The sequence below is a fragment of the Aulonocara stuartgranti genome, assembly GCF_965226115.1.
Source record: "Aulonocara stuartgranti genome assembly, chromosome: 16".
Classification (NCBI taxonomy): domain Eukaryota; kingdom Metazoa; phylum Chordata; class Actinopteri; order Cichliformes; family Cichlidae; genus Aulonocara; species Aulonocara stuartgranti.
Genome location: NC_138952.1, coordinates 23,012,463 through 23,026,578, shown reverse-complemented (window position 1 = coordinate 23,026,578; position 14,116 = coordinate 23,012,463). Strand labels below are relative to the sequence as shown.

General features: G+C 48.0%; 1 protein-coding gene across 3 annotated transcripts in view; it reads left to right on the top strand.

Moving 5' to 3' along the window:
* The first annotated feature begins 5,212 nt into the window (after window positions 1–5,212).
* bcor (BCL6 corepressor) overlaps window positions 5,213–14,116 on the top strand; it is a 31,611-nt gene continuing 22,707 nt past the window's right edge. The window contains exons 1-2 of one of the 3 annotated variants that reach the window (XM_082508900.1): window positions 5,213–5,232; window positions 13,987–14,068. In XM_082508900.1, coding sequence (XP_082365026.1) covers window positions 14,066–14,068 — 3 coding nt within the window. In that variant the 5' untranslated portion in view covers window positions 5,213–5,232; window positions 13,987–14,065. Of the gene's footprint in view, window positions 5,233–9,206; window positions 9,353–13,986; window positions 14,069–14,116 lie in introns of those variants that run through there. The other 2 variants (XM_082508898.1, XM_082508899.1) reach the window with 2 other exon arrangements.

Genomic DNA, 14,116 nt, shown 5'->3' with positions numbered 1-14,116 from the left:
TTTTTCTGGAGCTGCAGCTGTGTGTTTTTGTGTCCAGCGCCAGAAATCTGGTTTGGCCTGCGGTTTCTCCCAGCAATATTCATCCTAATCCAGTTTCCCAGTGAGTGATGGAGAGAGCCACTTGCCATCAGGGCCCGTTGAGTCAGAGCTGGAGGGGAGAGAAGAGAGAGGAGGGTGTGTGCAGTGATGTCTGTCTTTCCAAAATACCCTCTGACTTCCTTTTTCCTGACTCTAGACTCTGTCACGTGAGCACTGTAGGTTTTCCATATTTGTAAACGATAGAGAATTCTTGGTGACTTTGTATTAAATGGAGCCTCATAATAAAGCATACTGTCGGGACGGTTGGACAGTTCTGAAAAGTAGCCCGTCGAATCCCTTTATAAGCCAGTATTTACACTAACAGCACAAACAGCCCGTGCTTTGCTAGGAGATCTCAGGGTTGCCAGGTTGGATCCTACCTGCAAAAATCTGGGCAGCAGAAGTAAATGGGACATATGGTGCAATGTGGCTGAACGTGTAGAGCATGACACTCACTTTGCCAAGGCTAAAGATGGTGTTATATGTAGTGGGGGGAAATAAATGTTGGCATATTTCTTTAGCCTGGAAAGAAACATTTTAGCAGAACCAAAATCTGGCTACAGAGCTACGAGGGCAGTTTGTCACATGCCAGCTGCCGCTTGTAACTACATAAATAATACATCTTAACCAGGATAGTCCAGAATGCGTAGTTTAGAGTCTCGGCTTGCTGTGTTTGATGGAATAAAAAGATTATTGTGCGTCCTGGGCCTTTTCTTCAAAGTGTTATTGCAATTTCGTTACCTCCCTTAGATCCACAGGAAAAGTGGAGGAGAAAGCAAAACACCAGCAGTGACTGAATGTTAAAGTTTATCTTACAAGTCTCATTCAGCCAAGTTCATTATCTTCTTTTTTTCTTAAGAAAGACTCAAATATTGCCTAATTCTTCTATTCTTGTGTAATCCATTCATTGTCATGCTCCTAAAACCAACATGAAAAGTCTATTGGATGGTGTGTGTTATGTGTTACACACAGTCCCATCTGTCAGCAGCTCCTGTTCAGCCTCTCCTAAAGTGAGGTATTTGAACGACAAGCTACATCCTCGCCAGCTGGTGAAATAGGAGTGGGCAACAGCTCCTGGGAAACCGTGACGTGAACCTGCTCTGTGGCAGTGAAGCTTTCTGTCATCGTTAACCTTCAAGGTCAAAGGTGCCAAGCATGCGGCCTGTGGGCTCAGAAGTGGTCCGCTAAAAGGTCCAAATCTGTCCAAAGTGTGAAGATTTCTAATGAAAGGCAGAGGAGGATGTCAGGACTTCTCATTGCATTTTTCTTTTTCCTGCACCAGGAAGTGTTGTGTTGCAATCCAAACAAGAGGTCTGAATCATTTTCATTTTTCAAACTTTCCTGCTTACAAAGATAATAACCATGGCCTACCATAGCAGTGGTTACACCATAGGGCCGTGCCCACGTGTTTCACTGGGTCACAATGGTAGTGTTTCATTGTAATGAGAGCAAAGAGCCCATCATACTTCTGTTTCTTAACTGTTTCTTCTGTTCCTTCTTTGTGGAACCAGCTCCCAGTTTGGGTTTAGGAGATAGACACACTCTCTGCTTGTAAGATTAGGCTTAAAACTTTCCTTTTTGATAAAGCTTATAGTTAAGGTTGGATCTGGTGACCCTGAATCCTCCCTTAGTTACACTGCAGTAGGTCTAAGCTGCTGGGGGCTTCCCACGATGCACTGAAAATTTCTTCTTCACCCACCTCTTTTCACTCACTACGTGTTTATACTCCACTTTCTGTGTTTTCAGTGTGTTTTTGTACTGTCTCTCTCCCATCACACCAAACCAGTTGCAGTGGATGGCTGCCCCTCACTGAGCCTGGTTCTGCTACAGGTTTCTTCCTGTTAAAAGGGTTTGTTTTTTTCTTATCACTGTCACCAAGCTCTTGCTCATATGGGGATCATCTGATTGTTAGGATTTTCTCTGTATTATTGTATTATCTATACCTTACAGTGTGAAGTGCCTTTAGACACCTGCGCTTGTGATTTGGCCTTATGCAAACAAAATAAAACTGAAGTGGATAGAGCCCACTCTAGATGAAATTTTAGTTCATGTTCTAAATGTGGCCCGTGAACTTAAATGACAACTTAAATGTCAGAGTATGGCTTAATTTTGCAGTCACATCAGTAGTGATTTGATTGGAGTCTTGTTGCAGCAGCTTTAGAGTTATGTCAACAACAGTGCATGACTCAGTCCCGTGCTACTTTATCTGATAAAAGCTGACTCAGATTTAGATTTCTTTGTCAGACTTTTTCTGCTTCTTTATGAATGTTTTCCTGTCTCTCTTCTCTCACCATCAACTGCTCAAGGCAGACAGCTTTCCCCTCCCCGAGCCTGCTTCTGACAGAGATTTTTTCCTGTTAAAAGGGAGTTTTTCCTTCTCGCTATTGCCAAATGCTTGCTCACAGGGTATCATCTGATTGTTTGGCGCTTTCTCTTTTCTTTTGAAGGTCTTTATCTTACAATATAAACTACCTTGAGACAACTGTTCTTGTGATTTGGTCCTGTACAAATCAATCTACATTGAATTGATTATACTTTTTCAGGTTCTGCAGAGCAACACCTGGTGCGTCAGTGGACAAGCATCATTTAAGTGAAGCAAGGCGTTTCCTTTTTTCACACTATGCTGAAATTATTCTGAATGCAGCCTTGTTGTACAGCAGCACCAGCATAGACAGTTCACTAACTCAAGCTTTTTCATTTGTCTGAAGACACACAGGCGAAAAAGAAGTGTTAAAAAAAAGTGTGTCTGGTTGTACATATGTGGTCATAAAATGAAGGAAGGAACTGCAGAGAGGTTTAACCAGCTGAGACTGAGCAGAGTAACCCGCCTGCCCCACTTCTTGCCAGATGTTGGCTGAGGTGCATGATTTTATAGGTTGTTGACCAAAAAAAAGAGAAATAAAAAGCAATTAAACCATTTTTCCTATTGATTAAACATTTCAACGCGAATGACAATGATTTTAACACCTCGCAAACGGCGCTTTCACATCGAGTTGGTTAAGCGTGAACACGGGGCTCAGCTGTCTTGTGGTTTAGCAGCTGTGGTTGCAGTGGGATAGGTCTCATTTTTGAGAGGTACAGGTGGAGCTGATCAGAGCAAACGTGCCCGGCAGTTCACCCTGAAGTTATTTAGGTTTGGGAGAAAAAAAATAAAAAATAAAAGGATCTTTAAATTGCCTGCAATAGAAACTTGCACCATGGCTTTTTCACCTCGAGTTGTGTCCAGCCTGAAAAAGCACTGCTCTTGTCGCGCACCCAGCTACCTTTTCTTTTCATTTCACAGAAGAAGCTCTTCTCTCAATTCCACGTGCTCTGACGCCAAACTTTTGGCCTTTGCGATGAATTGAGCTTCTAAACGCGTCCATATGTGAGTGCTCTGTGAGCTTTGTTTATTTGTGTGTGACTGTCTGGTTTAACTCCTACTTTCAACAGCTGTGGCAAATGCAGCCAGACCTTCCATTGCCAAGTCTCCCTCTTTTCCTACTCCTACTCTGCTTCTGTCTGTCTGTTTTTCTGTCTGTGTGTCTGTCTGTTGGCTTTCCTCTCTTTCTGCCTGGAGCTCTCTCTCTCTCTCTCTCTCCCCTACACACACACACACACCCATGCAGGCACACGATCCACACACCTCAGGCTTGATATTCATAGCCTCCTCCTCCTTTACTTGACATGGGAGCCTTAACAGATGTGCCCCAGCCTTGAGCAGCTTCCCCCTCTCTCCCCCTCTTCTCTCTGTGTCTCTACTGCCTTGTGCTTCGCTGATTTTACCTTATTTCATCTCAGGGAGAAAACGGACCAAACTGGCATTTAATTTGAAAATAAAACAGTGGAGTCAAAATTAGAACATTCACGAAGAAGTGGATGAAATAAGGAAGCTAAGAAGATGCTGCTGTTAAAAACATAACCCCCCATGTATGTGTGGTTAGGTTAGAGTATCGGGCCATCTTAATTACCTTCACTCAATCAAGAGGCAGAAACAGATTTACATGCATATATGTAACTTTTCGTTATGTCTCTTTATATATTTAAACATAAATGTCCCTGTATCTGTTACCAAACTGCACATTGAGATCTAGAAACCCAAGTTCTTCATTGAACTTTTCCTTTAGTCAAATACCTATTTTCATTTTTCATCACTGAATTATTCTCGGTTAAAACCTCAGCTATTCCTGTTTTGGAGTTTCGGCGACTCTCGTGTGTGTGTGTGTGTGTCGGTGTTTCTGTGTGTGTCTCTCTTTGCGCGTGCGCGCGCAGTGAGTGCCGTGAGCTGGAGGCTTATGGTAATTGCGGTCTCCCGACTGGCCTTCTGGGTAGAGCTGCGCGAGTGGGAGTGGAACGAGCCGCACGGTCTCGGCAGCGCTCATCCATTCTGTGCGGCACTCCCCGTACAGCTCCGTGCGTCCTCGGTGCGAACCGAGGGCTCCGACCGGGCTGTTGTCTACGATCCTCGAAGGAAACGCGCGGGACGGAAAGCTACGCGGAATAACCTTCAGCAAACCCTCTGCGACACAGATTCCGCCGTCGGAGAGGACATGGAGTGACGGAGAGCTGGAGAAAGGGGCTTTTTCCGAGGACGGCGTGCTCCGCTGAAACCCAACATGGCGCTGCTGCGCGGTACGGCCGAGCTGAATTAATTTCTCCGCGATTCCGCCGACCTCGTCACCTGTATCCTTCAGGGGTCCGGGCCATACGGCGCAGTGCTCTACGACTTAAAGGACCTTAACGGATTTTCTTTAGTGGATTTCTCTTTATCCTGCCGTTTGTTTTTGCTCGGCGCAGGATCTTTTTTTGTTTTTGCTTTATGGAAACCCAAGTGACATTTTCAGCAGCAAAAACTCCTCTTGAAACATAGTGGAATGGATGAGAGCTGCTTGTAGACAAAAGAATAAAGACCCAAAGCTTTATATGTAAGACTTGTTTTGTTTTATGACAAGTGAGTAACCTGTTAGGCACTTTTAGTTGTTTTTTTTCCTCCCTCTGGCCGGGATCGTCTGTCTCCAGCGGACAGGACCGTGACCGGGCAAGTCTACGTACGCACGGATCGCTGCCCTTCCAGTTAACTTGGGGAAAAAAAACAGGGGGGGAAAGAAGAAAAGAAAAAATAAGGCGTGAGTCGGGGCGCGCTGAGCACGGTTGGAACTTGCACCAATTAACCAGGTGAGGCAATCAATGGCAAATCAGAACCTATTTTCCTTAACGTGTGTCTTTGATGTGAAATCCCTCGCGTGACGATCGAAACGTGTAGCGCTGTTTTTTAATGGCAGTATAACGTCCAAGGTGTTTTAAATTATCCTGTGTTTTCATGTGGTGTGTTTTTGATTAAAAACAGTCCCCTCGTGGGGCTGAATCTAAGCGCGATCGTCCAGTGTTGTGCGCAGACTGGGGAGAGGATCGGCCACTTCTAAGAATAGCGCATAGGGTGGTCTTTGTGCGTTTCGGCGGGGCAGTGGCATGTGGTTGATAAATAACACACACACGCGCGCGCGCACACACACAATTATCCGAGCATGAGTTTGTCCTTTTAACAACTGCCCTGTCAAGCTGATAGAGGTGAGAAGGACATCCCAGAGATTAGCGAACTTGAAAGTGGCGCCGTCCTCGAAGGTGACTATTCAGGCTTTTCGCACCCTGTTGTGTGACGAAGAGCGCGAGTGTGCCTGTGGGGCTGAGGGTAGGTAGTGTGTGTGTGTGTGTGTGTACGCGTGTACGTGCGCGCACACGGGAGCTTCTGCGCTAAACAAGGTTACGGAATCCAGCCTCGCCCTGCCAAAGGCGAGCGAGCGCTGCTGCTCCGTTTATGCACAGTTCAGTTCAGTTGGAGGGCATCCCCGCGGTGTGTGTGTGTGTGTGGGCTGTTGGTGTGCCGCGGAGTGTGTGTGTCGCGGGGGAGGTTTGGTTTGGACGGAGTGGACTGATAATCTCTTGTCTCATCAAAGGTATAGCGCTGGGGGAAGAGACGGGACGCGGGGGCTGCACCGCTCACCTTCGTGTCTACTTGATGGAAACCTCTTTGTCTCTCGCTCTCTCCCCACTCACACGCCGAGTCTTGCAGGTGTTTTCGGATATGACTTTGCGTTACACTCATACAGGCACACTTGCTGTATGACTAGGCTTTGCAATGCAGGGGATTATTCTTTGCGCACGGAGACTCGTCGTAGCGCCAGTTTGGATCTCTCCCCCCTTCCTACCATCTCCACCTCTCCTCCTCCTCCCGGAGCTCCGATACGCGCTGCTCTCTTGCACAGAATGTGTCACCGGGACGCTTTCACTTAGAAAAAAAAAAACCCAAACACTTAATAATAATAATAATAATAATAATAAACTTCCCGTAATTATCGGTTTCTTTCTCTCCCCCCCCCTACACACACACACACACACTCCACTTCACTGACTTACACTGCGCTAACTTTAAAAATCGTTTTCGCCACCCTCCTCACGCTGTTGTGCGCGACGTCAATCGGCGCGATCCGCTTCTTCCACTATTGCAGTTTAATTGAAAATAAGCGCCGCGAGGCGCGTTGGATGCGTTCCAAACTGAGTCGTCTTTTACCTCGCGATTCTTTGAAGCTCCTCTGTGAGCAACGCAGACTGCGTTTCACGCGCGTTTATGCGAAGTGGGGCTTTTTTTTTTTTTTTTTTCATTTATTAGAAGGTTGATGTTATCGGACCACATTTTCCACCGCAGACAAGACGGTGAGAGAGATTCGTATCTGGGGAGTTTTCCTTCCGTGCTGCCCTGCCTGCTGCCTGTCCTGGAGCCACGCATGCACTAATTAGGGGACGCTCTCTTAGGACGATCGATGTGCCTCATATTGGCTGGCTCCAGCTCATTGACGAGCTGAGTGAGGGAAGCAGCTACTGAAAAGACCACTTCAGCCCCCAGCAGCCAACCCGCGCAGGATAAACGGTCGAAGAAACGCTTGCAATAACGCGAACGGCTGCCGGCAGGCTGCAGGAGCAGGATGGGACACTGTAAAGGGGTGGGTGTGTGGGTGGAGGGGTCAGTTTCAGGTGGCTTTGAGTCAGAATAAAAGAGCTGTTTATATATAAATTAAACGTCGGTCTTACTTGGGATGGCAGAGAAAAGCTGGACAACTGGAAGGCATTTATTTGAAGTTAAATGTGACTTTGCGTGACAGTGGGGCTAATTACTTACTGAAAGGGTATTTTTAAGTTTAACTTCTATTATAATTGAAATAACTGTTCAACAACTTTTGCTTGTGTGTTCAGTGACGATCTCAGGTTTAGTCCGACTTGGGGTTTTTTTTTCTCGGTGTCCAAATAAAAGTTACGCACGGATTTCATTGGGGCCCGTGGAATAAACACTATCTGCACAAACTTGGACGGCTGCTTAGTTTGGTTCGTCTGCAATAGAGTCTGGTTCCCAAGCGCTGCGCGCCGTGGAAGCCTAAAACAAATACTTCGCATTTGTGTGGGCCGAGTTTATTTTTAGCGAAAGCTCGTCGGACTGTTTTGCGCATCATTTTTCCACTGTGCGCCGCGAAGTCAGTGTGGGACTGATCTGTTTTCCAGGTGTCGGAACACAGAAAGGGAGGGCTGCTTTCGCTAGATTGACATACTTGAGTTTTCTCTGTTTCACACGAGAAGACTTCACACTTCTTCCACAAACAGTGTTGTATTGCCAAGGCCCATTAGCTGACAGAGTGCGGTTCAGTGCCACCACCCCCCACCCCCCCCCCCCACCCCTTTAGCAAAACAGGATTGCATCTGGTGCTAATTTTATTAATTAGACATAATTTAGAATCAGAAACGTGCAAAGAAAAGAGGGGGTTTATTAATTACTTTCACCTTTGCCAGCGTCACCTCGCTTGCATACGTGCAGCCAATTCATGTGCAGGTTTTTAATCAGCAGAGGTGGGGAAGTGATGTGTGAAGCATTAAAGACATTTGAGCAGGCAGACATGGAGAAATCCGCAGTTGTAAAAAGCACAGAGGTCCGTGGGCGCACAGTTCACCTGGAGGCAACAGCAGCCTCGGGGACTGCCGGACTTATTGTCCCGCTGAATGATGTGTGACAGCGTGTCAGCGTATTGCCCCGCGGGGGGGCTGGAGATCTGCTTGCCTTTAAGAGAATAGAAACAACCCTCATCACCTCCATTTTAAACCAATTAACCCCCCCGGTGTTTGTCCGCTTCTAATCCGGAATCAATAGGGAACACGCGGGGAATATTGTGAGCAGAGAGAGCGTGTCATTACAATCACGGGACCCGCTCCTGCTTATCAAACCTTCTGTGCTCTAAATAGTCCGGGGGGGAATTCGTCAAAAGAAATGCCCTGTGTCCCGGTAAACATCCAGACAGAAATATGAAGGCGCTCTTATTCTTGTCGCGCTCCTTTGTGTGTGTCTGTGTGTGTGTGTCTCTCACGCGCATGGATATAAAACAGCAGGCTCGTCGCTGCCGGCGCTGCACTCGCTGCTGAGGCGAGATGCGTGTGAACAAAAGCGGGAGGCACGGCAGAGAGCCGAGGAGAGATCGGTTTTCCAGGCGCTGCGCAGCTCCCGGAGGAGACGTCACGGTTTGATTGAAGCTATGCTCCATGCTGGCCTCCCGGGACCTCGCGATGAAACGGGAGAACCCACCCTCCCCTCCGCCTTTTCTCCCCCTTTCCCTCCTCTCCCCTCTCCACCCACCTCTCGCTCTCTCTCTCTGAGAGAGAGCTTTTTGTTTCGACGAGGTCTGGAGCTCACGGGTCACTTACCCTCCCACCCCCTCTCTCCACTGCTTTACCCACAGAGAGAGAGGGGGGGCACATAGCATTATTCTTTCCTCTAGCAGCTGCTTTCTGGCGCCGATGACCCAGGGATGTTGGTTTAATAGCGATTTTTTTTTTAGACATTTGCTTATTTTACAGCAGCGATCGTTGATAAATGTCATCAGTGGTGGCTTAATGTAACGTGAACGAGTGGGGGGCTGTAATTAAAGTCTAAATCTCACTCTGAATGGATTTAGTTTGCTGACCTCGCTCTGGCCCGCGGTGTGATTGATTTAGCGGCAGAGTGATGATGACACACCTCACCTCCTTCCTCCCTAGTCTCTGCAGGCTCGGTCTTGAAGCTTTTTTTCCCTTCTCTTTTTTAGACCGCGTTGCGCCTCGGGCATCTCTGACGAAATCCCACAGACTCTTGGCAACGCAGCATGTTAATAGCGACAGGAGTTTATTACGCCGACAGTCTTCAAAGCCAGGAATGCGTCATGCGCTGTCTGCACGTAACATCGCACGAGCCTGTGTCGGCCGCGGAGCTTCTGACCTCGAGGTGGGGAAGGTGGTCACGTGGGTCGTACCGTGAGGGTAAACACTTAATTGTTTCAGCAGAGATTGTCTGGCCTAATTTACAGGGCGCAGTTAATTAAGCAGCGCGTATGAAAAGAGGCAAAACATCCTCTTGTCTCCGTCTGCGCGAAACACTTTGGAACTTCAGCCTTTGGAAAGTAGCGAACAAATAGAGGGCACATGAAAGAGGATCATTCCTTCATCATCATGTGCTTTTATCAGAAACACATGAAAGCAATGCCAGCGTTTCCAAAAACCTCCGGTAAACGCGGGCCGGCTCGTGCATGCGCATCTCTGTTACAATCGGGTTCTTTGGTGGCATAAAGAGCCATTTAGTCCTCATTTGGCCTGGGATGAATAGAGCCAGTTCAGCAGCCGCCGCCCGAGCCCTGGTGACAGCACTGGAGGGAGAGCGAGGGGGGAGGGGGGCTCACAATGTCGCCGTTGTTGACGGCCGTGTTGCTGCGGGGGGGAACTGAACCGTGCACCGACTTGCGTGCGGCTGTGCAGCGGCCCGGGAGGACGCGGGGGGCCCTTGTTTACAACTGCGCCGCTAATAATGTGACAGCTGAAGAGGCGCCGCCATCTCTCCTTCCAGCTCCGCGCTCCGGCAGCAGCGCGCCTCTCCTCCGAGTCCCCGCACAACATTTATCTCCTCCATCTCCTGCTCACTTCCCCCCTCCCCTCCCTCCACTTTGCGCTCACAGCTCTGTTAAATCTGAAACTACAGCGTGTCAGCTTTCCATAGATTGCGCAGCCTGCGCTGAGATGATCAATTGGTCCATTTGGCACACGTCGGCTCGATAATCAATAACCATTAAAATTGGGCCGGCGTTCTCTTCCGAGGTTTTTTTCCCCCCCTTTCCTGGCTCATTACGGTGCTGGGTGTTAATGCCGGGGATCGGGTGACCTGAGGCTGTGGAGTTTGTAGCCAGACTGTAGTTGCTGTTCACGTGTTTTGCCGCAGATGTTCTCCGCCGTGTGCGCAAAAAAATTCCTTTCGTTTCGAGTGCGTGTAAACACACCGCCGTCACGGTGATCCCGTGTGTGTGGTGGTGGGGGTGCGTGTGCGCGCGCGCCCGCATTTAATCCATGTTTATCCCCACCCCACCCCCGTCGCTGCGGAGATTATCCTGCGTCACAGTGCATTTTTTTTCTTTTTTTTTCAGAGCTGATCGCAGCTCTGCCGCTTCAGAGAGTCTGGCAAAGCTCCAGGGACAAAGAACGAGAGGGCGCCTATGTAGCCTACATTCTCCCCCGGCGCACAGCAGAGACCTGCCACCCGGTTTCCTCGTTCAGTCTGAGAGAAATTCAACAACAGGGTCGCGCGGCGGGCTGATCGTAAAAACGGAACAGCCGTGCTTAATATATGCCCCGAGCTCTTTCACTGAAACGTTTCTAGGCGGTCATTTATCAACTTTTAAAAGGAGATGAGGCCTGTACACGCGCGCGCGTTATTGGTATGCACACAACCACTGCGCTGCGCGGGGAGAGGCCTCAGCCCTGGAGGAAATGATGAGTGGTGCCGGTGTTTGTTCTGGTGCGCCTGCCGCGGGTCACTGAGAGTTCAAGTCGCTGTCATCGGAGACGGGAAACAAAGGAGGGAGAAGCGGGACTGTCTTCTGGCTCTCCTCTCCTCTCCTCCCTCTCTCCTATTTTTTTTTTTCATCAGTCTGTCTCTTCGGCTTTGTTTACAGCTGCTCCGTTGAAACGCAGCGCTGAAACCAGGTTCCGCTAAAAAACACCCGGTGGTTTTCAGTTTAATGGTGCGCGTCGGGGCTGCGCTCCAGCGGTCTGGTTTATAAACGCAGCAGCACCGACCGCTGCCCTCCCCCCTTCCCCCCTCCGCCTGCTGCAGGCCAGCGTGATGGATTGGACGGCCGTCGGGAGTTGTTTGTTGCGCAAACTATTCTTAGCCAGTGGGGTTGGGCGTCAACACGCTGCCTTTTCCCTTCTCTCCCACCTCCTGCTTTTCTTTTCATTCTTTTCTTTCCATCTATCCACTTACAGTGAGAAAGTATGTCAGGACTTACTCCCGGAAAATCCTCAAACACCTATTTTACAGGGTTCTAATGACACCTTATCTGCTCGCGTCTTGATAGCCTGTGGGCCCTGATTTAATCTTTTCCTGCCTGCACACGCGATGTGGATGTGAGCTGAGCAGCAGGTTTTAAAGCGTCTAAAACAAACACCAGCCCATTTATCATATTAACATAAACATATGACTATATATCCCACTAATGTAGGAGGCAGAAAGAAAGCTTTAGCGTTTTCGTGCAATTCTGAAGTTATGCGGGAGATAGTCCGCAGACACGCATTCTCCCCCTCAGCGTTTATCAGGTGCCTCATCCTGACTTTTGCCCCGATACAACCTCTTATCTCGGCCCTGTTGCTGCTCATTTCATCTAAAAATAGTCTAGGTAGAGATAGTACTGTCATAAAACGCTCGATCTCCAAGTTGCTGTTTTTTCCTTCCAGAGAAGCTCAGCAGATTTATGTGTTTATGATAGTTTTCTTTCATTTGGACAGAAACGCCGGTAAAGGTTTGAATGAGGGTGTTTTGTGTCCGCTGCTGTTATAGCTGTTGAGCTCTGGTTGAGCGCAGACTTTTCAGTGCAAGCGCAACACGATCCGCTTTTTGACAGCGGCACGCAGAGAAACGCGCTGAGGAAGGAGCGGTGTGATTTCTGAACAGCGTCCCCGTGCACTGACGAAACTCCTGCAGCTGAACACGTGGTCGTGCACACGTGCGTATACACCGTCTCGCTTGTGCCCACGAACTCTCACACAAGCTACCCGTTTCGCTTCCGACGCGGATGATGTTGACGGTGGACTGGCGGCGGAGCTGTGGCTTAGGGTGGTGGTGGGGGAGGATGGGACAGGGAGAAGCCGTGTCGAGGGGCCCACAGCAGGCTGATTAATGTGCCCCGGGTCACGGCAATAAAAGTGGCGTGCCAGCGAGGCGCAGAGGCGTTTTACTGCAATGATCGAGGGGCCGTGTTTCTCTGCAAAGCTTCATTTCCCCCCTCTTTAAAGCCTCTTCTCTCTCTCACCGTCTCTCACCGCACTCCTGTATGTGCTTGCTTACCACGGCTGCCCTTCAGAAAAAAAATATTTTTATTTTTTTTTTACCGTAATTAGGGATCGAGTCAGAATTCAAAGTAAAATATTTCCCAAATCGTGAAAAGGGGATCAAATTTAAACAGTTTTTTCATCCTTTCATCTGTTTGATGGTTTTATTTCATTTTTAATCTTTTAGGGAAAAGCTGTTAAGATACCACATGACCCGTTAAGGGTCCGAAATACTTTGACATTTGCGCAATTAAAATCTTTGAAACCCTGTGTGTGTGTGTGTGTGTGTGTGTGTGTGTGTGTGTGTGTGTGTGTGTGTGTGTGTGACATTGTTTTTCAGGGCATTGTGATGTCACTCAGGCAGTAACGAACATGCAGGGTTGACATCGGTTGCCACTGCTCTTTAAAAAAAAAATCCTAGCTCTTCAGAAAGTTTCTGTACATTTGCTTTCGCAGCAGTTTAATTAAATTAGGCGTGTTTGGTTCTTTTCCCCCTTTTGAAATCGAACTCATCAGCACCCAGCTGAGAAAAGCACAGGTTTAGCAACCAGTTGTTGAATCTGTTGTCTTCAGAATTTGTTGCAGTAATGAATAATTGATAACCATCCTCTTGTAACTTCTCACATTTTCCCTGTCATTACAAAAATACAACAACAACCCTGTTGTACTCTGGTGCTTTAAGAAAATTCTAATCTATACTAAACAGAAGACATTAAAGGACGTTTCACACAAACGGGGGTCTTATGAAGATTTCTTTTTCTTCTTCTTTTTGTCACTACCTCTGGGGTTTAAAAAAAGTTTCCTATTGTCAACTTAATTTTTAAAATTTATGATTTATTTTTCAAATCTATGGTTTATTAAAAATTTTGCACAGTCGTCTCTTTTCTCTTGCTGCCTGATATTCTTTTTGTGTGCTTGTGTGTGTGTGCGTGTTCTGGTGTGAGTGTTTGTTGATCTGAAGCTCTGTGTTGGCGGGTGGTAAATGGTCTCCCACCGAATTGGTCTGTGATGCATAATCTTCCCTCGCTCTGCTGGCTGAGGCAGCCGAGGGGGCAGGTCAAAGAGGGCATAGAAAAACCAGTGTGTGAGGAACGTGACTGAATAGATGCAGCTTCACAGTGCACGTCTAGCCCAAGGGTGGGCAGGTTGGGGGTAACGGGAGGGGGATATGGGGATGGGGGAGATGTTGACAGATTAGAAGGGGCGGGAGTGGGGAGCCCACACTGTGCTTTCATCTCTAGCAAGCGCTTCAGTGGACAGTGCCATTTTGTTGCTCTTGCCTCGTTTCACTTGCACATCCCTGGACTGCGTTTAATCCCTGTTTAGCAGAGACACATTTGTTTAAGTCTTGGCAAGAATTAAAATGTGTTTCCTCTTTTGAAATTTTATGAATTCGCTTTTTTGTAATTGCTTGTTTGGTTTTTTTGCTTTTGCAGCAGCATTGCAACACAGCTGCGGTGCATGCTTGCATGTGTGTGTGCCTGTTTGTGAGTGTGTGTGACGGAGCCAAGACACTGACAGCTAACTGTTTGCTCATCTCCACAGGGCAACATCTGTTCGTGATGTCGATGCTGAGGCACAAACCAACCTGGAACTAAGACAAGGGAACCATATCGCACGAAACATGGCAAGTCCCCGTGCTCATCCCCATGTACAGATTGTACTCATTTGTCGC